This window comes from Pseudopodoces humilis, chromosome 8 (assembly GCF_049639895.1).
Source record: "Pseudopodoces humilis isolate 2021_Gansu_Grassland_sample_001 chromosome 8, ASM4963989v1, whole genome shotgun sequence".
In the NCBI taxonomy this organism is placed as follows: domain Eukaryota; kingdom Metazoa; phylum Chordata; class Aves; order Passeriformes; family Paridae; genus Pseudopodoces; species Pseudopodoces humilis.
The window spans coordinates 20,959,333-20,981,631 of record NC_142207.1 but is presented as its reverse complement, the minus strand read 5'-3'; the positions used below and the strand labels follow the sequence as shown (position 1 = coordinate 20,981,631).

The window sequence follows — 22,299 nt, the reverse complement described above, 5'->3', positions numbered from 1 at the left end:
TCTAAGCCCTGTTTCCCTTGGAAACACTAAGAGTCATTCAGAACTTCAGAATTCTTTGTCTAGAAGTTCTTAATTTCTTAATGTGTAAAATTGGGCAGCCAGTGAGGTCTGCCAAGGTGATTTGTAAGGTTTTCACTCCATGATTCTTGTAATCATTTCTGTGTGTATTAAAATGTTCTGCAATGTTCAATTCAGCTGCTGTATTTGCTGCTTCTAGGTTAGATATTGTTAAACACACCAGCTATTTTCAGGAAACTGCTCTAGCCTATTCCTTCGTAGGAGAAACTCTTAAATGCTTTAAGTCCTGTCCTGAAATGGCAAAGTGCTATGCTTTGTATATACAGAGAGGGAGCTTTGGAGATGATGTGTAAATGAACATACTAAACCAGTGTGATATAAAACATTGCACAGGACACTTGTACATGGGTGAGACAATCATTCAATTTCAAACTTTTTTAACTCATTATAGTATGTTCTAAATATGTATTTCTTGTCTTTTTAGCTTAATAGGTAATTTAAGTGTTCTTTTGTTCTAGGAGCGTTTGAAGATGATGATATCACTCATGTTGAAGGAAGTGTAGATCCTGTTCGTGACATCGAAATAATACATGAAGAACTTAGACTTAAGGATGAGGAGCTTATCATGCAGAGCATAGATAAGCTTGAAAAAGTAGCTGTAAGAGGAGGAGACAAGAAATTAAAACCTGAATATGTAAGTCCATGACCTGTAATAGAAAATCATTAAGTCCTGCTAGCGTTGAATTGAAACATTTGTATTGTTGGCTTTTCTTATTGATCCCACATGTGTAATACAAAGCACTACTACTATTTTTTATATGTATTTAAAAGTAATTATTATTATGACTTGAAAAAATACTAGAATGACAGGCTGTGCTGTCAGTATAAGATTTCATGGATGGAGCTAATTGTAACTTTTGAAATTTAACTGTTACTTTCTTGCTGACACAGCTTTGTATGAGCATTGCCAATCCTTTGTCAAACTTATATCGATGCCTAGTTGTAATTCAAAGTTACTTCTTACTTTTTCTTGCTGCTAAGTTCTACTATGACATTGATGCTAGTATTTCTGTGGCCAGCAAGTGAATGTATTGTTTTGATATGATTGCACTTTGTGTCTTTTACTGTGTGTTAAATAAAGACTGCTAGTTGAAATTAATTTTAGAATGTTGTGGAAAGCTGCTTAAATGAGCTCAGTTATCACAGGGTAGTAATGGTGTTTCTTTGTAAATTAGTAATGTATAATAATTATCAACTTCAAAGTATATTTTTGCAAATTGTTACTTTACTGCCACTTGTCTTTTGAGTCTCCTACACTTTGCCAGTAGTCTAGTTATTCATATTTCTTTGTCATTAATATTCTATAAATTCTGTAAATATTTCAGGTGGTATATAAACTGCATTTTCTAATTATTACAGCAGTTTATCAGTGTGGAAATAGATTATTTATGTCTAGCAAGTAAGTATTAAAAAATGCTGTTTCCTCAGATGGATTTTTTGATGGCAAGTAGTAAGAAAAACATTGTTATTGTGTTGCTAGGTCAATTTGTCAGTGTTGAAGTACAGTGAAATTTCTTGGCCCTACCTAGTATTTGGAAATGGATAGGAGCTGAAAGTGAACATCCCTCTCCAAAATACTCAGATCCATGATGCAGTGTTATAAAGCACTTCTTTGGTAGCTTCTGTTGGTGAAGAACTAGTCTTCATCTGGCGTGCAAAGTATTTTATTTCCTGATTCATCTAGGCCATAAAAAATAGCTATTGTTGGATGATTCAAAGGCTTTCATGTAAGCCCAGAGAGAGAAAACCATCATTTAAGAACCTTCATTTAAGGTCTTACCTGTCATGTGAACCCAGCCCTGGGTACATGTGGGCAGTGATTTTTATCTTTTACAAAAGGTTTCACATGCTTAGAGGAACAGTGCAGTTTATGCCTACAGTTTCAAATATCATCCACACAGCATTTCACCTTTTAATTCATGTTAAAGAAAGGGGCAAGCAAAAATCCTGTCCATAGCAAATTCAAAGTTCTTCCTAAAGCTAAATTTTACATTGGTATGACATGATGAAAATGAGGAGTGCTGTGATGCTGTTCTGCCCCAGCCTCAAGCTCTTCCCACTTTGTTGTGTGGCTGTCTTTGGAAATAGCTTTGCTCAGCTCCTTGTGATGGAACATTCCCATCTGGTTCTTTGAGTGTACCTCTCTGGATGCTTTGAGGATTTTATATCACAATCTATGTTCTTCCTGTGCGAAGGAAGAAGTTGGCACTTTTGTGATTACAAAGAATCATAACTGAAGTGTGTTTTAAATAGACTTTGTAACAGTGATAGTGTAACTTAATGGGTGGGTGGTAGGTACAGTTATGATTGTATGACAAGAGTTGCTCTTAGTCATTTCTTAACTTCAGGAAGTTGGTATGTGTTTGAAAACAGAAAATGTCAGATTATTCTCAAATTAAGGGAGACACAAAATAAAAACCTCAAATCTAGAAATGCAGTTTAATTAAAGAAAAATATCAAATCTTTATCATTAATGTCTTTATCCAACTTCAGTTTCTTATTCATTTCTTCACCTCTTCCATCAGTCTCCTTACTATTACTTCCTATGTAGTTCACCTGTCAAAATGACTTTGTCACCTTGTATTTTTAACATAAACTTCCTGCCACTTGTTGTATTTTTTTAATCCTGTTTTTATGAAGGCATGCACAGAAAACATCAAGTTCTTGAAATCATATTCCTCTGCCAGTTCTGTTCCCAGTAATAGCTGTTACACATGACCAGTCTCAGCTGAGTTTGTCAACAATAGAAGTTTCAAAGGCGTGAAATTCCTTTGTTTCATGGGAAGGGGTGGCTGAGCAGAGTGGGGAGGCACAAATTAATGCTTCCCTTGAGACAAAAGCTGCACATAGGAACTATAGTCACTAGGGAATCTCTTCAAGGAAGTGTTGTGAGGCAAAATGCCTCTGAATCTTGCAGATCTTGGACTTTCTTGCTTGTCTTCCCTGTGACTTGTATGCTTGAATTGTAGTGTATATACACTAGACTTGGTAAAATGGACTTTTTTAATGGTGAAGGCCTGTGAAAGCTCTTTTCTTCTCCTGGTAAATCAATCTTTTGGTCCAGTTACGCAGCTTCTAGAAACAGGTTTTTGTAGCTGTAACAACAGCTCTTGGGCATTTCCAGCCAGTGCTGGGCTTTAGATGTTCGTCCACTGGGTTGTGAGACACTCCTTTACATTTTGTCTTGCCTCTTTTCCTTTCATGTTTTGTGTTGCAGGGAGGGCCTGTGGTTGCATTCTATATAATACACTATAGTACAGTATGGCAGGATTGATCATGCAGTAAATGACTTACCGGTCTAGGAGGGAAACCATGTGGGATTGGTGAAAAAAAGAGTTAAAGATTATGTATGCTTCCTTCCTAAAGCGGTAGCAAAATGTTAGGAGTATATTTTGGCTGTTTGATCAGTCTGCACTTCCCAAATCCCATTGCATTCTGTATTTAGCTGTCACAGAGAGAGTTTCCTGTCCAGCACAATTAGTTATGTTTCCATGCAGCTAGGGTTCAAGGCTTTCTCTTTCCAGGGGGGAAAAAAAAAATCATGAAGAGACAGTATGGCCTGTAATTAATACTTTTTTCCAAAAAGTGTGTCTTCAAAAAAAATGAAAGGATGGAACAGGACTGGGAGAGAACTTCTCAGCATTTGCCTTTTAAAATTATTTGCCAGTAAAATACACAGTCATTGCTAACATTCTGTTCTTAGCAATATTCCTCTGTAGCAGAGATGTGGAAACAGCTCTTGTCTGTGCACTGAGTGTTCCCAGTCATTTTTTCTTTCTGGAAAACCAGGAGGTTATGAAGGGAAAAACTTGGTATTCATAGATTATTTTGATTTTATTTTAAGCGTGATGTTAGAATTTCAGTGTTTCTCCTTTTTATTGTTTTCTTTCCTCCATTTCTTTTGGAATTTAGCTTGTCTGTCACAAGCTAAATTGTTTTCTTTCCCCCATTCCTTTTGGAACAATTCAAGATGAAGATGCTTGAGAATGTCTCAAGAATTTCAACTGGTTGAGAGTTATAGAAATTATTTGTCTTGTTTTATAAATATGAATTGTCTGCTTTAGAAGATTCACTTTATCAGTAAGCCACCACAACTGTAACGTGGTAGTCTGAAATCTCCAAAAAGTTTAGGAGGAGAAAAATAAAAAATTTACAGTGTTCTATCAGTCAACAGTACTTAAATCTGAGATTTGCACTTGATTGCTGGCCTTCTGGCATGGTGTTATAACGTGTTAATTACCATTTTTTTCCTCTGTCTAAGCCCACATTGCCTACAGGTGGTAAATCCACCTTTGTGCAGTGACCTGGCTTGGCAGTTGAATAGTGTTAACTGTCCTGTCTCTCAGAGAATTGATTTCTCAATCCCCTGTCAGCAGAAATAAAATAGCTGACTGTTATTAAGGAGCTATCAATGAAATAATTTTCAAGTCCTTCTTAAAAATCAATGGCACAATATGGTCCAAGATCACCAACATGTAATGTTGACATAAGCCTGGAATAGCTTCCTTTACACATGTATTTTCTGTTTTGCAAGTATTCCTACTGCTGTCTCGGAAATGACTGACTACCATTATTAAGGCTACTAGTCTTTCAGACTTAATACACCTTTAAATATGATTTTGGCTATAACCTTCTAAAGAGATATTACAGAATAAAAATACTCCTATTATTTACATTTATTATTTATTTAACAAATAGTAATATATAATAATTTATTATTTATTAAAACAGTACAAATAAAATTTCAGAAAGCAATCAGATTACTTTCGTTTTTATATTTTAAATCTGTCTGGTGTTGGTATATGCAGAGAGATGAGACAGATATTGAGTTAAACTTTATTATTAGCTTACTATTCATCTGTCATTTTGGATAGCAGGAGATTTTGAAGTAAAATTCAAATATGTATGACTTAATAAATCAGAATGTATTAATGATAAAATTAATTTTAAAAAATACTTTTTAATTGGTGGGATTTTTCAGTTCTGGAGACAGAAGTCTTTAAGATGAAACATCTAATACAGTTAAGTGAGTATTATTGCAGGATTTTCTATTCCAATGTCCTTCCAGCCTGATTCAGTTCCAGTCCTTAGAAATTGATAGCTCTGCAACAGATAGCTGTTCCATCAGCCCTTTGTTAGTGCTCAACATCTTGAATTCCAGAACACAAGAATTCTTACGGTAACAGTATTGATATCTATGTATCTGACTACAAGGGTATTGTTTATAGTTGAGTTGATGCAGATTATTGATGTTGGTGATATGAAGACACAGTCTTTAGGTGAGAGTCAATGTGCACAGTGTCTGAACTTCCAATTTTCAGTTGAAAGGTGCCTTCTACAGTAGGTCAGGATCAGTGTTCACTGGGTTTGAACTTCCAGTGTTTGACTGAATGGGATGCTTTCACAAGTGTCTGCAGTAAAGTCTGTCATTTAAAAAATAAGATTAGTTTATCAAATCAAGCATGTTTTGTAACAGGAAGAGCGACTGCAGTTACGAGAATAGCAGTTAGAGACTCCTTATTGGTGTAATGGTCCCAGAGGCATCTAGTGCATATTCAACTTAAAATAAAGGCATCAAGCTTTGTTTTGTTATTGTTATGGGCAGTGACCTAATAATGAATACTTACACTCTGCCTATAGTTATTGTATTTGTCAGTATATGTACTGTGAAGAGTAAAGCAAAATCTTCCTAATGGTGGTTTAAGTAGCTTTAATCCCTTCCATTCTCCTCCCTTACATTTACTGTCTTGGTCCTGTCCTGAGAATATAGTAACTGTTTGAAAGGTGTTCTTTGTTGTTAAAATCATTAGTGTGGTATGGGAAATACTTCACATACAACAAAGAGCTGATACATTCCATTTCTTCCTATTACCAATATATACTGGATGAAAATCTTTCCTTCCTGCAATATTCTGATGAATGGGATGGTGCCAAACAGAATTTGCTGACCTCTTGCTGCAAGCGCTTGCCAGAGTTCTCACGGATGGATGAACTCGTATTTCCTATAACTGATGATGTCAGTTGGGAATGTTCACCTTTCTTTCATTCCAAGCTGAAGATAAATACAGTGATGAATTGTATACATTTTTTTACCGTTTCTTTGGTCTCCTTGTGTGGGAAGAGTTCCACGGGCCAGTTTGTTCCACAGGAGATGGAAAGAAAGGAGCAGTGTACACATACGCTGTTGACATACTCTCTGCTGATGGCTTTTACAATTGCTAACTTAAATCATAGGGAATCGAGAAAATATTTATATTCTTAATGCATATAATTATGCCTAAAATCTTGAGTGGACCATTTACTGTGCTTAATGTGGTATTTAGAGGAAATTAAAGTTCATTCTGGAGAACATTTTAAATGTAGTATGGCAGATGTTTGTGAATTGATTGGTAGTAAAGCCCGACTTAAAAGTACATAATGTGTAAACACACGTTTGGATTTTTTTTTTTGTATTATCAGTAGACAAAGAGAAGTCAGTGCTTAAATATTTTCTGTCAAGGCTGATCTTTCCTGTGTAGATTTGACAAGTAGCTTAAAGTAATTAATTTTGTAAATCATGCTTCTATGGGTACATCTAGATCCAAGGCATTTTAAACTGTATGCGCATATGCCAAAATAACACTTTATGAAAATAGCGGTATTCTGAAAAAGACGCCTTTTTCACTTGCCTTAATTCACACAAATCGACAGCAAATGCATTCACAGATGGATTTATTTGGAAATTTTAGTGGATTGGCTAATGCAGTAAGAAAAGTTTAGTGAAACTCTGCGATAGATATTTTATTTTCATTTTCAGTGCAATTTCCCTGTTCTCAATTTCTGAACTGCTGGAAATAATCACTTGTAGATAGACTGCTTTCTGTATTCTTGCTTGTTTTTTTCTTTGAGAAGTGACAAGTGACTGAGTTGTTTCGTGTATACTGCTGTAGTGCCCAAAAGGATGACCCACACAGGAGAATTTGGAGATTATTGACATGAATTACATTGTTTGGAATGCCTGTAGATATTTTGGATGAAAGTGCTTGTTGTGGTTCATAAACATTATTGGCATCTAGTTCTAAGTAAATCTTATATCATGTACAGCTTGTACTGGTTCTGTGAGAAGGTTTTAAATAGAAGAAAGGACAATACACTTGTCCTAAATCCATTACTTGGCCCATTGTCTTTTTATTAGTCAGTGAGCAAGGGAATTGTAAGAGATTAGACATTGTTTTGTACCACAGAGGAGCTCATTGTCAATCCAGTACCTGGCTTGTTCTCTTTCCTGCACCCAGCTGCTACAGCTTATTTAAGCACTTACCACAATGAAGAAAACATGTTCTAGGCTTTTCTTTAAACTGCAAAACTTGTCTTAATTGTCTTTTTAAATACCATTATTTTTAAACAGTGTTTTTAGAATAAATTCTTACTATGTCACTTCAGCCTCAGTCTTCTAAATCACCAGAAAACATCCAGGAAGAGCAGAGAGCTGAGGCTATGCTCAATAGAAGTGAAATGATTTCCAAGGAAAGCCGTGGATAGAAGGACTGTGGACTTGGTGTACTCCATACACCTCCTGTTAACAAGGAAAATAGTGTATATTCAATGAATTGCTCTTGGTGCAGCACAGTTAAGCTATCTCTGAGTACCTCAAATAGCACTGTTCTCTATCTGAATCTGAAAAAACATTTTGAAATTTTGAAGGCCAGATTATTCAGTTTGATCCCTTGCATATCCCAACTTATTTCTTACAACTGTGGTTAAAATGGAATGTATCTCTTATGGGAAAAATTAACCTTTATTGAAATATTTTCTGGCTAGAGTTAATTACTTCAACTTGTTTAACTATGCCAGTAATTAATTATCTTTGCTGTTTTGAAATAAGGCACAACTTTAGTCTGTACTTGTCAAGCTTTAGCAGTCATATGATTTCTCTATGCCAGTGTGAAAAAGCCTGTATATGGGTTTTTGTTGTATATATATAATGCCATAAAAGCAAAGAATTTAAGAACAGCAAGTCTTCATGTGTAACCACTTTCTCAAAACCTCGCTTTTTTTCTCTCCAGTTTTTTCATTATTTCAGCAGAGATAAGTGTAGAATTATTCCCATTGGACATTAGGCTATTTATATACTCCAGGATTGCATTAATCTTCTAGTACAATTCATTTGCTTGTGATCCTCCAGGCTTCAGTCACTTTTGCAAAGGGAAGTCCTCTGTTGGTCAATACTGTATGCACCCTCCCTTTGTCCCCTGCCCAACAGTGTATGAACTTGAGTGTTTTGTCTGGAAAAGCATAGTTTGCTTTCACTAAAACTGTGGGGCAGTTCTGGTCCCTACAAGGTTTGTGTTGTTAGTAATTCACTATTCTCAGAATGTGTGTGTCATTAACATGGCCTTTTTTGGCTGTTGAAAGATGGTAACCAGTGAAATGCAAAGAGTTTGTTTGTAGTGCCATCAGAAGCACACACATTGGGGGTTTTGTTTACATGTGTATTCTGAGACCTTCTGGGTAGGTGATGTTGACTCCATTTAGTATATGCAGTAATTTATTAAAGAAATACCTTCTGCCACTGAGCCCGATTCTTTAGGGAAGTCAGAATATGTTATTTTTATACTACCACCTTCATTACTGATATGCAATGGTGTTGGACTTTGGAATGGAATGAGAAGAGCTAAGAGCTACAGATAATGTTTTAGATACTCCTTTCCAAGCAGCAGAGCAGTGTAAATGATAGAATCTTAAACAATTGAAACTTGTTAATAAAAAATATTTAAGTACTTTTGAAACTTTTACAGGGAGATGGCAAGTTTTTGCATCTTGGAAGTTTTGAAGGGAATGAATAAGGTGGTGAAAACCACTCCATATTTCCCTTGGTGGGAGAAAAACCATACAGTACCCACAGCTACTCTGTAGTAGTGGAGACTTTTGCATTGCCTGCAGGATCAGAGGGAATTCGCTTGCACTTTGAAGTGTGAAGTGATAATCCTCACAACTGCTTATTTCTTTATTAAATTTGCGGAAGTTAATTACATGCCCTGGTAATTTACAACAAAAAAATCACAACTCTCTGATGCCAAGTAGGCAAGTGAGTTTTCCAAGCTTCAGTTTAGTCCCTCATGCTGTAAGAAGAATTTGGCATTGGCACACATTATTACTATCATTCATCCAGAAAGTCTATTAATGTATGCACATTTTTTTACAGAGTAGTGTCTCATGAGTAGGTCTTGGTAAATCTGCTATATGCAATTTACATGTATTTCATTATTTTATACTGCTGGACTTACTGTTAAATGTCCTGCTTAGCATTTGTGGGTTGACTACTCGTGGTCTTTGGCAAATGAGAGCAGAACGTAATTAGAATCACTGTATTTCATATGGCTAAATACACTGAGTAGTCACATGTGCTAAATATATTGCCATGCATATAGTCAGAAATTAACTGATCTTTGAAACAGTGATATTTGATATTCATTAAATTTACTATATTTCATATGCCATGACAACTGTAAGCAAATTGGAATTTGGGGGGATTTTTGGTGACTTTCTGAATGGCTCTTGTTAAAATGTTCCTAGCTGGAAAACAAGAGTACCCCTCTCATTGAAGAAGGCAAAGTGGATAATTCTGCTGGTGACAGATTGACCTCAAAGTGTGCAATTGGGGAGGCCAGATCTAATAAAACAAAGATGATCACTGCTCTGTATTCTGTTATTAAGCATCTCAAAGTTAACTTGAGTAGTGATTAAATGTGTTTAAATGACTAGCACAGTGATAGAGAAGTTAAAAAGATTGGGTTGTACTCTTTCACCAGTCCTAAATAGAAGCATATAATTAAAAATGGTGTTGCATGAGAAATAACCCAAAAATACGCTATTTGTATGCTTTCTAAAGTATCGCGGCAACTCAGTTAAAAAGAAATGTGGAAACGTGCCTTTCTTCATGTTGTCATTTGTGTTTAACAATTTCTTGTTAAGGAGTTAAGTCCTATTTCAGTGGAACACCACCACTGATGCAGGGGAATCCAAGTTCAGCTGACCCATTTTTAAGTTTCTGGACTGTCACCTTACATTCTGCATGGTGTGATTGCTGCTCACATAGTCCATCAGAGAACTTCTTTGTGTTTCCCTGCTTCATCAGCTTCATACAAAAATGCTGCATTTGCTTTTAAGTTTCCATGCTTTTATTTAAAGAAAGTTTTCCAGTGCTTTGCCAACTTCCCTATAAAACCAAAATAAATTGTGAGTATACAGTTGTTGGCTCTCCCCAGCATATAAAGCTGTAGGTCAGCCTTACCTGTGGAAATTGTCCATGTAATCACTCCTTTAGAACAGCAGCGCAAACAGCACCAAGTCAGGTACATAAACAACAACTTACTAAAATTAGGTCAGTGCCAAAATGGATTTAGACTGGATGTCACTATAAGAATGTGGAAGAGAGGTTTTGATTGGCAGCTCTGTGCTTAGATAGGCTTTAGAAAGGCCAAATTTTATTTGCTGTGTTGATGCTTGAAATTTTCTGGAGGTTCCGTGTTAGGTAGCTCCCCTTACAGTGTGATTACAAAACATTTCATTTCTGCTTAAGCAGAAATTTAAAAGTTTGGCTCTGGTGACTTCTGCTGCTGTAGTGTTTTTTTTTTTACTGTCAATTTTTTATTGACTCCAGTTTATATGTAGCAATGCGTTGCTATTGTGGGAAAAACTGTAATGCTGAAAGCCATGTGGTACGTGCCTACAGAACTAGTTCAAAACCCAAAATAGTGTGTAACCAGAATTCCTTCACTGCTGAGCAGGAATCTTGGTGATTGTGTTGATTTTTATATATATCTGTTTAAAGAGAAGCTGACGATAAAGATCTTAAGTGAAAAGTACTTACTGGTAGAATTGCTTCCTTTATCTTGTTTATACTGATTAATTAAAAAATAAAAAGCACATAGGGTTAAAGATAAGATGGTACCACTGTTTTCTTCTTTATGTGTAATCTTGTTGCATGTCTCTACATAAGCTGTTCTGGCCACTCATCATAGTAACCAGCTGGGCCATTTCACCTGCTGGAGCCATTAAAGAGGACTCTCTCCCCCTAGATTAATCCCCTCCGACATTAGTTTTTTGCTCTGACAACTGGAGCAGGCATTCAGAATTTGCAGGTGGCCAGTGTGACGCACATAATTGCCTACAATTTTAGGCAATGAATAAAAATGGTCTACATTACTTGTCAAAGGTTGTATATGCAGTGCCAAGTGAGATCTATGGGAAGCCTTTTAGGGTTTAAAGAACAGTTAATAGCAAAGCTGCACAGTGCTTTTTTAATCATAATGCATTTGTAATATAGCATTTTGATCTTCTCCTTGTAGGAAATGGTGTTATATTAGCCACTTTTAAACATTTATGAGTGAAATTCAGTTATAGGAGAGTAAAAGTGATTATTCTTAGGCAGAACATGTTAGATTTCATTAAAAGTTTTAGCTTGCCCCTTCCTTGTTAAAATCTGTGGGGAGTCCTGTTCCTGGAGAGTTTCAAATCAGGATCTGAAGATTTAGAAGAGCTTTTTCTTTTTTTTTTTTTCCCCTCCACTAAAGCTACTGCAAGACTAGAAAAGACAGTAGTAAATACTGATGTTATTTGTGGTTGTTTATAAATGTACTTCAACTGCATAGCATTAAGTGCGAAAAATGTTGTGTGCGCACAGTTCAGGGAACGTTTCCCTGTATTTTAAAGATCTTAATGCTCAGTTGCATCAATTGCAACTTAAAAAAATGCATTATTTAAAGCATGATCATAAATTATCTACAACAAAAAATAGGCGACTCTAAAATGTACTACTCCTAGAAGAGCAGAGTTTGACCTTTCAGACCCAAGAGCCTTTTATTAACACCTGCCTGTAAGGAAAACCGTGCCACACGCAGCTTTCGGATTCACGACCACAAAACTGATGAGGAAAGGCTTGAAGGGTTCAGTTTGTGTCACTTGCTGTTTGCCGTTTCCATTTCACAGATGATTAATCTTTCTGTGAAGAAAGGCCAGAGAAACAAAGCACATTGGGCTCTTCCTGCAGTTACTCCTTCTGAATGCACACTAGCTTGCTAACTAAAAGGCCTTTAGATTTCCTGCCGAGAGAGATGTTCTGAAAGTGAATGCAGCTGGTTGGAGGTCACCAGTGCAAGGCTCTTGCCATTGTGTAATGGAGGCTTTGGCAGGTTTCATTTTGGGGGGGGAGGGAGAAGGTGTTGGCGAAAAATTAATGCAGAATAAAAAGGGCTTTGGCCGTTTGAATTAATTTCTTGAGGGTGGATCATCAATAATAGGCTCCATTTCTTTTGCTCACAATTTAAAAAAAAAAAAAAAAAAGAAGATATTTGCTGGTTTTTGTCCCACCCATTCCCTTTTCTTAATGGCATGTTTATATTGTACGTGGTCTCTCCCGCTGGATGCTGAAATGTTGTGTCTTACTGAGTTCGAAAAGCAGTCTAAAATGTACTGATTTTTACATATATTTTATGAGCTTTGCTGATGTTATTGGTGACAAGAGATGATACTTGAGTATTGTGTATTTAACTTTCTAAATGTGGGATTTGGATGACTTTAATAATCTATATTGCTCTTTAGTGACTTCTAAAGCAGCAATTTCTGTTTTTCTGGGAGAGTAAAAATTTGTTTCTAAAAGGTATTATCTAATTTTTAGTTTGTGTATATGTTTTAAATTTTAATGGATACATGCCTTGTTTATGGGAGAGAATAGTCTTGATATCCAGCTGAGTTTTTGACTTTGGTTTTTTTTTTTTTTTTTGATCTTGCGTAGGACGTAATGTGCAAAATCAAGACATGGGTAATAGATGAAAAGAAAGCTGTCCGCTTCTATCATGATTGGAATGACAAAGAGGTAGGCTATAAATATTACTCCATGAATTGACTTCTAATTTTGCTACCTGTTACTGGTTCTTTTTAAAGTATTTTTTTAAATTTCGTATTCAGAGTGTATTGAATGTTAAATGTGTTAGCTGAATCTATGCTTATCTGTGATTTATGTATTACACTTGAATTCTGTAGCCTTCTCAGACATGTCATGAGGAAAATGATCATAAAATTAATTCAAGTTGATATAAACTGTTTTTAAACTTCTCCCCCTCTATTCTCACTTCCAGATTGATGTTTTGAACAAACATTTGTTTTTCACTTCAAAACCGATGATCTACTTGGTTAATCTCTCTGAAAAAGACTACATCAGAAAGAAAAACAAGTGGTGAGTGTGTATAGGTTAAATGTCTACATTTATATTTCTGTTTCACATGGTCTTTTCAATGGTCAGTAATTCCTTACACATTTAGATCACCAAGGATATTAACTAAAATAGCTATGTGAACTGATCTTGCACTTCTGTTACTTGGCTATGCTCCCACTTACATGCTGCTTGAGTACAATGCATATGGTGAAACCTTGACTGAAACTGCAAAGAATATGCTTTCCATCCTTACGTTTTTACATGAATCCATTAACTTTGAAGAAAGTAGATTTGATTTAGGAGTACTAATTTAAATAAGCATATGGCTTTATCATGTTCTATAATGCTGGTTGTCTGAACAGCATCTTTTTCATTCCAAAAGAATGAATTGAATGTCAGAAGACTAAAGCTATGTGAGTTGCACTGAAGTCTTTCAAACCAAATTGCACATTTTAACGTTACTCTTCTGTTTGTAGTTGGGTGCTTGACTTTCTTGCCACTTCTTGTGTGTTGCTTGTGGTTTACAGGCCACTTTTGATGGGCTTTAATGCCATCAATAGCTCAGGTTTTAATCAGGTATTTCTGACATCAGTATTGTGACTCAGATACACGATGGTTACAAAATCAATCTATCAGACATTCAGTGAACTGGATGAAGATCCAGTCCTAACATGGCAGACATATGGTGGGAATCCACTGTTGAGAAGTGCAGCATTTAGCATGTCATTGGAATCTCCAGAAGCATAAATATTGCTCTGGGAACAGGGGGGATTGGGTAGTTCGTATATGACGAAGGAAAATCTATAGCAGTGTGTTTAGTTAAAAAAACCCCAACCAAACAGCAAATCTTTTCTTACAATTCAGAATTTTAAACACTGTACTTGTGAGATAGTTTGAAGATGTATAAATGTATGTTTGTGAACAGATATATGCATGTAACTCATCCAGACAAATCAAAAGTATCTAAAGCGGAATATCTGAATTCTCCTAAAGTACACCCTCTGTTTCTCCCTGTACTTCATTAAGTACTTAGATGCACATGGTTTCAATTTTCCATTAAAAATTCTCATTTCCATATGATATCAAAGAGTGAGAAGGCTTTAAACTGAAAAATAAACATTCATAGACTGGAAGCCAAAACAATAATTAATGTCAGATGGTTAACTCCAATAAATCATTAGAATAAATTCTGTGAAATTACTGCAACTAAAACTGTCCTTTTGATACTCCAAGACATTTTGTGTTGGTACTAAAGAACAAAATTTAATGTATTTTAATTGCAAGCCCTCTCAGTCCCAAACACAGACTTCAGAATAGACTTGACAAGTAATATAATAATGTAAGCTATCATATTTGGCCAAATTTTATAATTTTAAATTAATTTTTTCCTCTAAATATTTTTTTGGGGTATGACAATTTAAATATAAGAAGTAGTTCTATCCAAGGAAGTATTTAAAATCAGGGCAGTCGTATCTGTTGTGTTATTGTAAGGTGATACTTTTTTCAAAGTAAAAATGCTGTGGTTTCTTAAGGTTTGCTTTAACTGTACAGACATGGAAGTTTATGCAAAAATGGATGAGTCAGTTTCCCTGTCCAGAAAAGGATCCTCACACCTGTATTTGGATGATTACGGGTAGAGCTCACTGGCTCTAATTGTACAGTAAATACCATTTCCCAGACCCTAATGGTAGCCAGACTACTTAGGCGACGCCAGTCTGTGATTTAGCTGTCGCCAGTCACCCCGTGTTTCTTGTGAGACTAGTTGTGATGATGGCATAGTTAAACCAAATTGAAAGCAAATCTCTGGATAAATTGCAATTTTTAATTTGTAAAAAATCAGATGTTTGAGTTGAGGAGTCATATAATGAAACAGTTTAACTGTTTCTATTGCAATTAATGATTTAGTTTTTAAAAAGTATACCCAGGTCTCATGGATGTGAGTGTAATTGTAGCTGAAAGATCAAAGCCTGGCTATCTGAGTGATGTTCCAGAAGAGAATTTACCACATAGCCATTTTCAGTACAGTTTCTGCCTCCTGCTGTTCCTATTTTCCCTCAAGCTAGCCATTGACTACCCCCTGTGCATCCCTGCTCGTAAAAAATGATTGAGGAAGTATTTGTCATGTATTTATGAGTGGGAAACATTGTGTGATAGGGGAAGGCATCTACTAGAACCAGAAAGATTGCCATTTCCTTTCCTTCAGCTACTCTGCCACAGCTTTAAATCCTCTGTTTATGCAACATAGCTTTTATATTTAAGAGCAGAATAAATGTTTTCTGTGAAGGATGCTAACGGTAGACTTCTGTCATTTATGTGGTGCAAGCAGATGTAAATGATTAGAATATATTTTACTGTTAGATGCCACTTCGTGATTTTTGTTATTATTTTGAGGGGTAGGTGTTCACATTTGAAATACAAGCCACATTTAGTTGTAGTCAGTCTTCTCAAAAAAGTTTATTTCTGAGCTTAATTCATAATATTTCTATAACAAAGGTAAGGTTAATGTAGGAAATTCTCAGCTATAAAATGTTTTCATCAGAATTTTGCAGCTGTAGAAGTGTTCAAAACAGCAATGGAGAAGAGAGGCATTTTGATTTTGGTTGGAAAAGAGGACTAAAATTGTCTTTGTTTTACTGAGTCACTCTTTCAGAATTAATGACTGTTTTAATTGTTAAAACACAGTTATGTTTAAGGTCCAATGTGTTATTTTTCAATCCAAGCAAAGAAAACACTGTGAAAGATAGGACTGTTGTGTGTCTGAGTAGGTGTATTGACCTTTTGAAAGATGTAAAAACTGGAATGGCTCCAAGCAGTTACTTGCTGGTTTTAACAATGTTGAATTAGTCATTCAGTTGATTTATGATTAAGACCTAGCCCCTGAAGAGAAGCTGACATGGCAGCTGTGTTAGTCGCACTTGTGTTATGATCAGATGACAGTAATCTTGATGTTTATGGGGGAATCCACTGAAACCATTCTTAATACATACTGCTGTGTTCTAAATGAATATTTAAACTCTACTTTTAATAATTCCTAATTTTTTAAAGTCTGGATCTAGTACTTTAACCATGGTATACTGTATTTGAGTTTCACCATGAAAATATTCAAAATAGTAATAATAATAATAATAACTATCAGTTACAATTGGATTCTGAGTCCCAGGATGTCACATAAATGCAGGTATCTGATTTATCAGCCCTTCATCTAATTTAAGCTTTACATTTTACTCTTGCTAAAAGAGTGTGCTTCTAATGGTTCATAGGATGGATTCCAATTATGAAATATATTGAGCTAATTAATGAGTGAATGTAGTGGACCATGCTTAGCATTGTGTTTGGTTTGGTATTTTGGACTTCTTGCAGCAAGCATTGGAAATACTGTATATGTTAAAGCTGCACAACTGATCTTTTGACTCAACTTCTCAGGTCAAATAAAGTGAATTTCATCCTATGCCTAGACTGTAATTCAAAAAGACAGTTATGCTGCTAAAGGTCTTCTAGTATCTCTAGCATTGTGACTAAATTGTCTGAGGCTTAATTATGGATTTTTGAACATTTTTTTTTCTAATATGGTTCAGACTTGTTGAATATCCAAATGTATGTTAGCGTTATTTTAAGGTGTTGTTTCTCAAAAATGTTATGGTAGGCATTCTGTTAAAAATGTTGATTGGTGTTGATAGGATAGGGGACTTAGTATTTTGCTCCTGTGTATTTCAAGAAGTTACATATATGTCATGATAAATAAAATTTTGCCTATTAATGCCCTTTTAGTGTTCTTAAGCTAGAAGAGGTATAATTAGGTCAGATGAAAGGTCCATCTTTTCTGGTATCATGTTTCTGACAGGCCACTAACAGATGTCCAGGGAAGATTATAGGAACAGATTAAGCAAACAGAGTGTATGCATCCAGCTTCTTGCAATCTGTTATTGTAGAACTGACTAAGCCAGATATGATATACTTGTTGTTAATACTTTTTTACTGATTTTTATTCTATAAATGTACCTATTCACCTTTTGAACCCAAGTATCCTTTTTTGGCATCCCAATATCCTGCAGCGGGGACTTCCACATCTTAACTATGTGCTATATGTACAAGTACTTCCTTATGCTTGTTTTGGATCTGCCACATCATAATTTCATTTGATGCTCCTTAGATCTTGTATTATGAGAGTGAATAATCCTTTTCTATTCATGTTTTTCATACTGCTTCAGATGTTCTGAATATTTAAAAAAAAATGGAGGGGGTAGGGAAATCTGGCATGAAGAAAGAAATATCGAGGGTCAAGTAAAAGGAACACTCCATAGGTTTGAGTACAAATTAATCTGTTTCACTCGGTCTTTCACTTCTAAACTAGTTAGGAAACAGAGTTATAAAAGGAGTTATTTATTACCATTTATGGTAATAAATGGAGACTTTGAGTTCTTGGTTGTATTTCTGCAGGTGTGGATGTTTAGGCAATTATATTTGATGCTAATAAATGTATTTGAGAAATTATTTGAAGGAATTTTAAAATCATAAGATGTAATTCCAAAGTGGTGTTGAGATGTTTTCTTTACATAGCTGCTTAATGATTTTAAGGTTGTCTTCTATGCTGACAGATTTAGAAAATAATATTTAAAAAAATATATTACAATTCTTGTTCCTGCCTTAAATTTAAATACTTTAAAAAAATATTAGGAGATGAGTTAGGTTATCTGGGTATAACTAAAGTTTTGCATACACAGGTTGAGAATTCAGATATTCAAAGCTAACCAGATCCAGAAGTTAGGCATCCTACTACGTCTTTACTACCTGACTGAGAGAGAGTATCTTAAAGCTCAGGCTGTTGAAACTAGAGAATTGAATATGTTTTTCGTAGAGCAGGGGCTAGTGCATGTTGTTTGCTTAATAAACAGTTATTCTTTATTGTTTCTTATAAAAGTAAATTAATGAATACAAATTAATTAGTCATCCATCAACCAAATGGCAGTCTCTTTTGACTTCTTGTAGTTTTCTGTTTTACCGATTCCAGTGACTTTGTCTAGTTGTTCTGTTTATCCCATACTTTTTGCCCCACCATTTTCCTAGCTGATATGTTCTCCATGGGTCTTTGCCAAATTCCCTCTCCTTTGCTTTCATCTCATTCTTGCTGGCTTAGTTCCAGTCCAGTCCTTTGGTCTGGATGATTTCTTTCGCCAGACTTCCTGCTTTGCTTTCTTTTGCCTGCCCCTCTGGAGTCCCCTGTCTGTTTGAATGTGAATGCATATTGTTTGGGTAATAGCAGGTGTTGGGGACATGTCTTTAAGCATGGAAAGATGGGTCCCATTCTCAGCTTCAGTGTGTAACCTCACCCCAGATGCAAAAGCACCTTCCTGGAGTCTAACTTTCCTCCAGTGTTCACCTTTCACCCGAGTGTGGTGGTTTATCTCTGATAGCAAGTTTGCTCTGTGCCAAATATCTTGGTTCCTATGTATTAGGATAGTAAAATTTTTCAAATAAGTTGTTTATATATGTTTTAAAAATGGGCAATGTTGTATGGTGATGCTTTTTTCAAAAATTCTGGTCTACCTGATTACAGCATAGCACTGCTAAGTAGCTAAAGTTTAGGTTGCAAAGTCAGAAAATAAAACCTCAGTAATTTACTTAGAATATATTGACTCTTGAACTAGTAAAGAGAGGAGTGGTCATAGTAGAGGGAAACTTTCTGGATTTTGGGAAGGCCTGTCCTGGGCAGATATAGTACCTTTACACTATGCTTAGAACTCATCAAAGCCTGCAGACAGAGAGAGCAGGGTGAGCAGGGAAATGAAGGACAGTCTCTCCAGTGTTCTGAGTGACACGTGACAGCCCAGCATCTCACAGCATCGAAACCAGCCCAGCACAGCAACCATGACCCACCAGGCTTCTTGTGCTCTGAGAGCATCTGTGTTGGCTACAAGCAACTTCTCAGCATCATTGCTGTGGTATGATCCCTGTCTTACCAGCTGCTTGTCATCCAAACCTCCTTTGAACAAGTCAGCATTGCTTCCCATCTTCTCTTCCTTTTCCTCTGCTCTGTGCAGATGCTCTTCTCAGTGTTTTAAATTTTTTGTTTTGGCCATCATTACTGTAGTGTCTGATCTGTTTATACCCAATTCTGTGGGTTCAGTTGTAATGTTGAACAACTGCAGCTATGGGTGTTTGGATGCCCTACCATTTTTACAGTTGGCTTGTGTAGTCTTAGGAATTGCTGTCTGCTAACAATGCTTCTTTTAATCTGCCATGGCAGTTGAGGAATCAAGTAATTTGTATGATATTTTATTTAAACTCTTTTTCTCATAGGCAAAATCTAAAGCAGCACAAAATCTAGTACTAACTTGCAACAAGCAAAAACTTAACAGCTTAAAAACTTTCCAAGCCTGTAAATGGGCTTCTTTATTAGTATATGCTGTCTGAACACTTTATAAGCTTTGTTTCTCCCCGGTCCTCATGGGAATTGGGACTTTGAATAAATATTTTTTCTCTTTAGTAAACACACACTGCTTCAGATACAAAATACTAAGGGAGAGAATAATGTTGCACTAGATTCCAAATCAATTAATTATGGATTAATTCAGTTTATAAACAACATGAGCAGCAGCGATAGGGACCTCCGCAAAAAAATGTTACGAGGTGACATTCTCAAAGACAATGATGTAAATTTTGCTGTTTATTGCAATGCGATGTTACTGACTCTGGTAGCATAATGAGGTACAAAATCCTTTTTGAACTTAAGTTTTGTTTAAAACCAGACAATGCTTAAACTGCTCAGAAGTAAACCTGAGATGCAGAGATGTCTTTTGAGTATAGATTTTGTTACTGTGTAGTGGGTACTTCCTTCTTCCCAGTATGCTGTGTAAAGAGCTTCAGTTTTCTGCTGCTTACTATCTACTTGGACTTGTGCTTCATGCCTCAGTTTTCTTCACTATTTCCCTAAAGGTCTTGGTGCTGGTGAAATAGTAGACAAAATTTTTTGGGAAATATTGTCTACTTTAAAGTCAGCTTATCCCAAGAAAATGTTGATATTGTCTAATAATTGCAGTTTTTTTCTGGAATGTTATCAGTGATCTATCTCCTGAATGATACCTGCAAACAGTGTGTTTGCACACATTCAGTCCTCTTTCAAAGGCCATCCAAATGTGCTCAGTCATTTAAGTGTTTGTTGTATGTAGCTGTGGTCCCTCACTGAGCAATGGCTAAGCAATTCTTCCCTAGTATGTATGATAGGGTAAAGCATAGTTTTAACAATGTATAGTTTAATACAGCTTTACTATATTAGTTTTACTAAAAACTAAATGAGTTTGGGGATTTTCAGTAGCTTGATACCTCTTTAAGTGATATTTTTAGCTTCAGAGTGTCTCAGCTTGCTTTTTATGTCCTAAGTTTTTAGATTCAGACTAACTTATATTTAGGATAATAGGCCTTTCTCTTTCATAATACTCCCAAGACAGAGATGTCCTAAACACTGAAATGGAAAAAGTGAAGGAGAAATTGTGCTTTGCTCACTTGTCTTTGTTACAGAATGGAAGAAGGCAGGAAAGTAAGCAGCTTAAGAAACCAGCTTTCATATTGAGGACCAGATTCTGTAATTTACAGTATGTTTCAGTCCAGGGTTGTTAGTCCTGAGCATCATCAACACGACTTCTTCAACAGGTCCTCAGAAACATTTGGAGAATAGGGTATTCACTACAATATCAGTGCTGTTATTTCACTATTGTATCATTAGCTCAGATGCAGATTTCAGATCCTACTTTTAGTGGTAAATAGTTCAGTAGTGAATTTCACTCTTACTTGTTTTAGATTAGAGCAGTTTGACTGTGGATGTAAACCTGTAGATACTCATGTCAAAATCTCTTTCACATTTGAAACTCCTGGTGAGAAACATCATTAGTAATGGATAAGTACAATAGACTTTGTTGCTTCTGTGCTGTTGAGTGTTAGAGTCACCTTCACTGCACTGATTTTTGGCTATAATAGTGATGAAGGAATGAAAATAAAGTAAGGTGAAATAGTTTCCTCAATTAAATTTCCCAGGGATTAGGATTATTTGATTGCAAATGAGTGTCTAAATTTTCTTGGAGACTGAGCTTTGTTCTGCTGCATTTTTCTGTTTACTGTTGACTTAGAAAAATAGTTCGTGATGCAAATTGCAAAGGTGCAGTTACACTACTCTCCTTGTAGTTAAAATGCTATCTCCTAATATGCTCTAGTTTATCAAGTTATCTTTTTCTGCATGTGAAGGGAATTGTGGCAGAGACAGAAGTGTAAAGACTGATCTGCATATGCTGTGATTTCTCTTATGAGCCCATTAATGTCCCATTAATGAGCAGGTTTTATCCTAGAAAGTAGGATTTGGGGTTTTTTAGTAGGGGGAGTTTTTGCCCTGTTTTGCTTTACAGATAAACTAACAGAGAATTTTATTCTTGTTAACAGTCGTTTATCCTTAAGTTATTGAATATCAAGTTACTTATTTCTTCTTCATATTAATTTATTAAGCAGTAAATGAGCATTGTTAGCCTGTCTTTGTCAACTAGACAACATAGAAGTTGTGCATAGCCCTTTAAGCAAATAAATTTCTCTTTCAAATCAAGGGGAAAATAGATACTATGAGGTTGTGTCCCAATCTTTTGGGTCACTGTTCCTGTATCCGACATGGCATTTAAAAAACAGCAGTTGTTTTTGTGAAGGTCTATTGGGAATCAGAAGATGGTGAGGAAGCTGTTGAATGACTTTGGAGGTGAATGGCTGTGGTCCCACCTGGTGTGATGGCAGTAGCTCCTCCTCTGCGTGAGGATCTGATACCTCCTTGCTGCCTGTAACTAATGGGTTTTGAGAGGAAAGCTCTCATGTTAGGCACATCAACAGCTGAAATACCTGGCAGATGAGATTCAATTTTAGACATTTTTTAAAACAAAAAGCACTTTGATAATATTATCTTTTGTTAAGGAATAGCAAGACAATACATTCACATTGCTTTGGTATTTTGGGTTGGGAACTGCAATCAGTATTGCTCTAATATCAGCTCTTGAACA

The 22,299-nt window shown here is 35.8% G+C and overlaps 1 protein-coding gene across 1 annotated transcript in view; it reads left to right on the top strand.

The window, feature by feature from the left end:
* The window catches only part of OLA1 (Obg like ATPase 1), a 94,849-nt gene that overhangs the window by 43,057 nt on the left and 29,493 nt on the right, over window positions 1-22,299 (top strand). Inside the window, exons 5-7 of the mRNA XM_005519809.3 lie at window positions 537-712; window positions 12,854-12,934; window positions 13,197-13,294. Coding sequence (XP_005519866.1) covers window positions 537-712; window positions 12,854-12,934; window positions 13,197-13,294 — 355 coding nt within the window. The remainder of the gene's footprint in view (window positions 1-536; window positions 713-12,853; window positions 12,935-13,196; window positions 13,295-22,299) is intronic.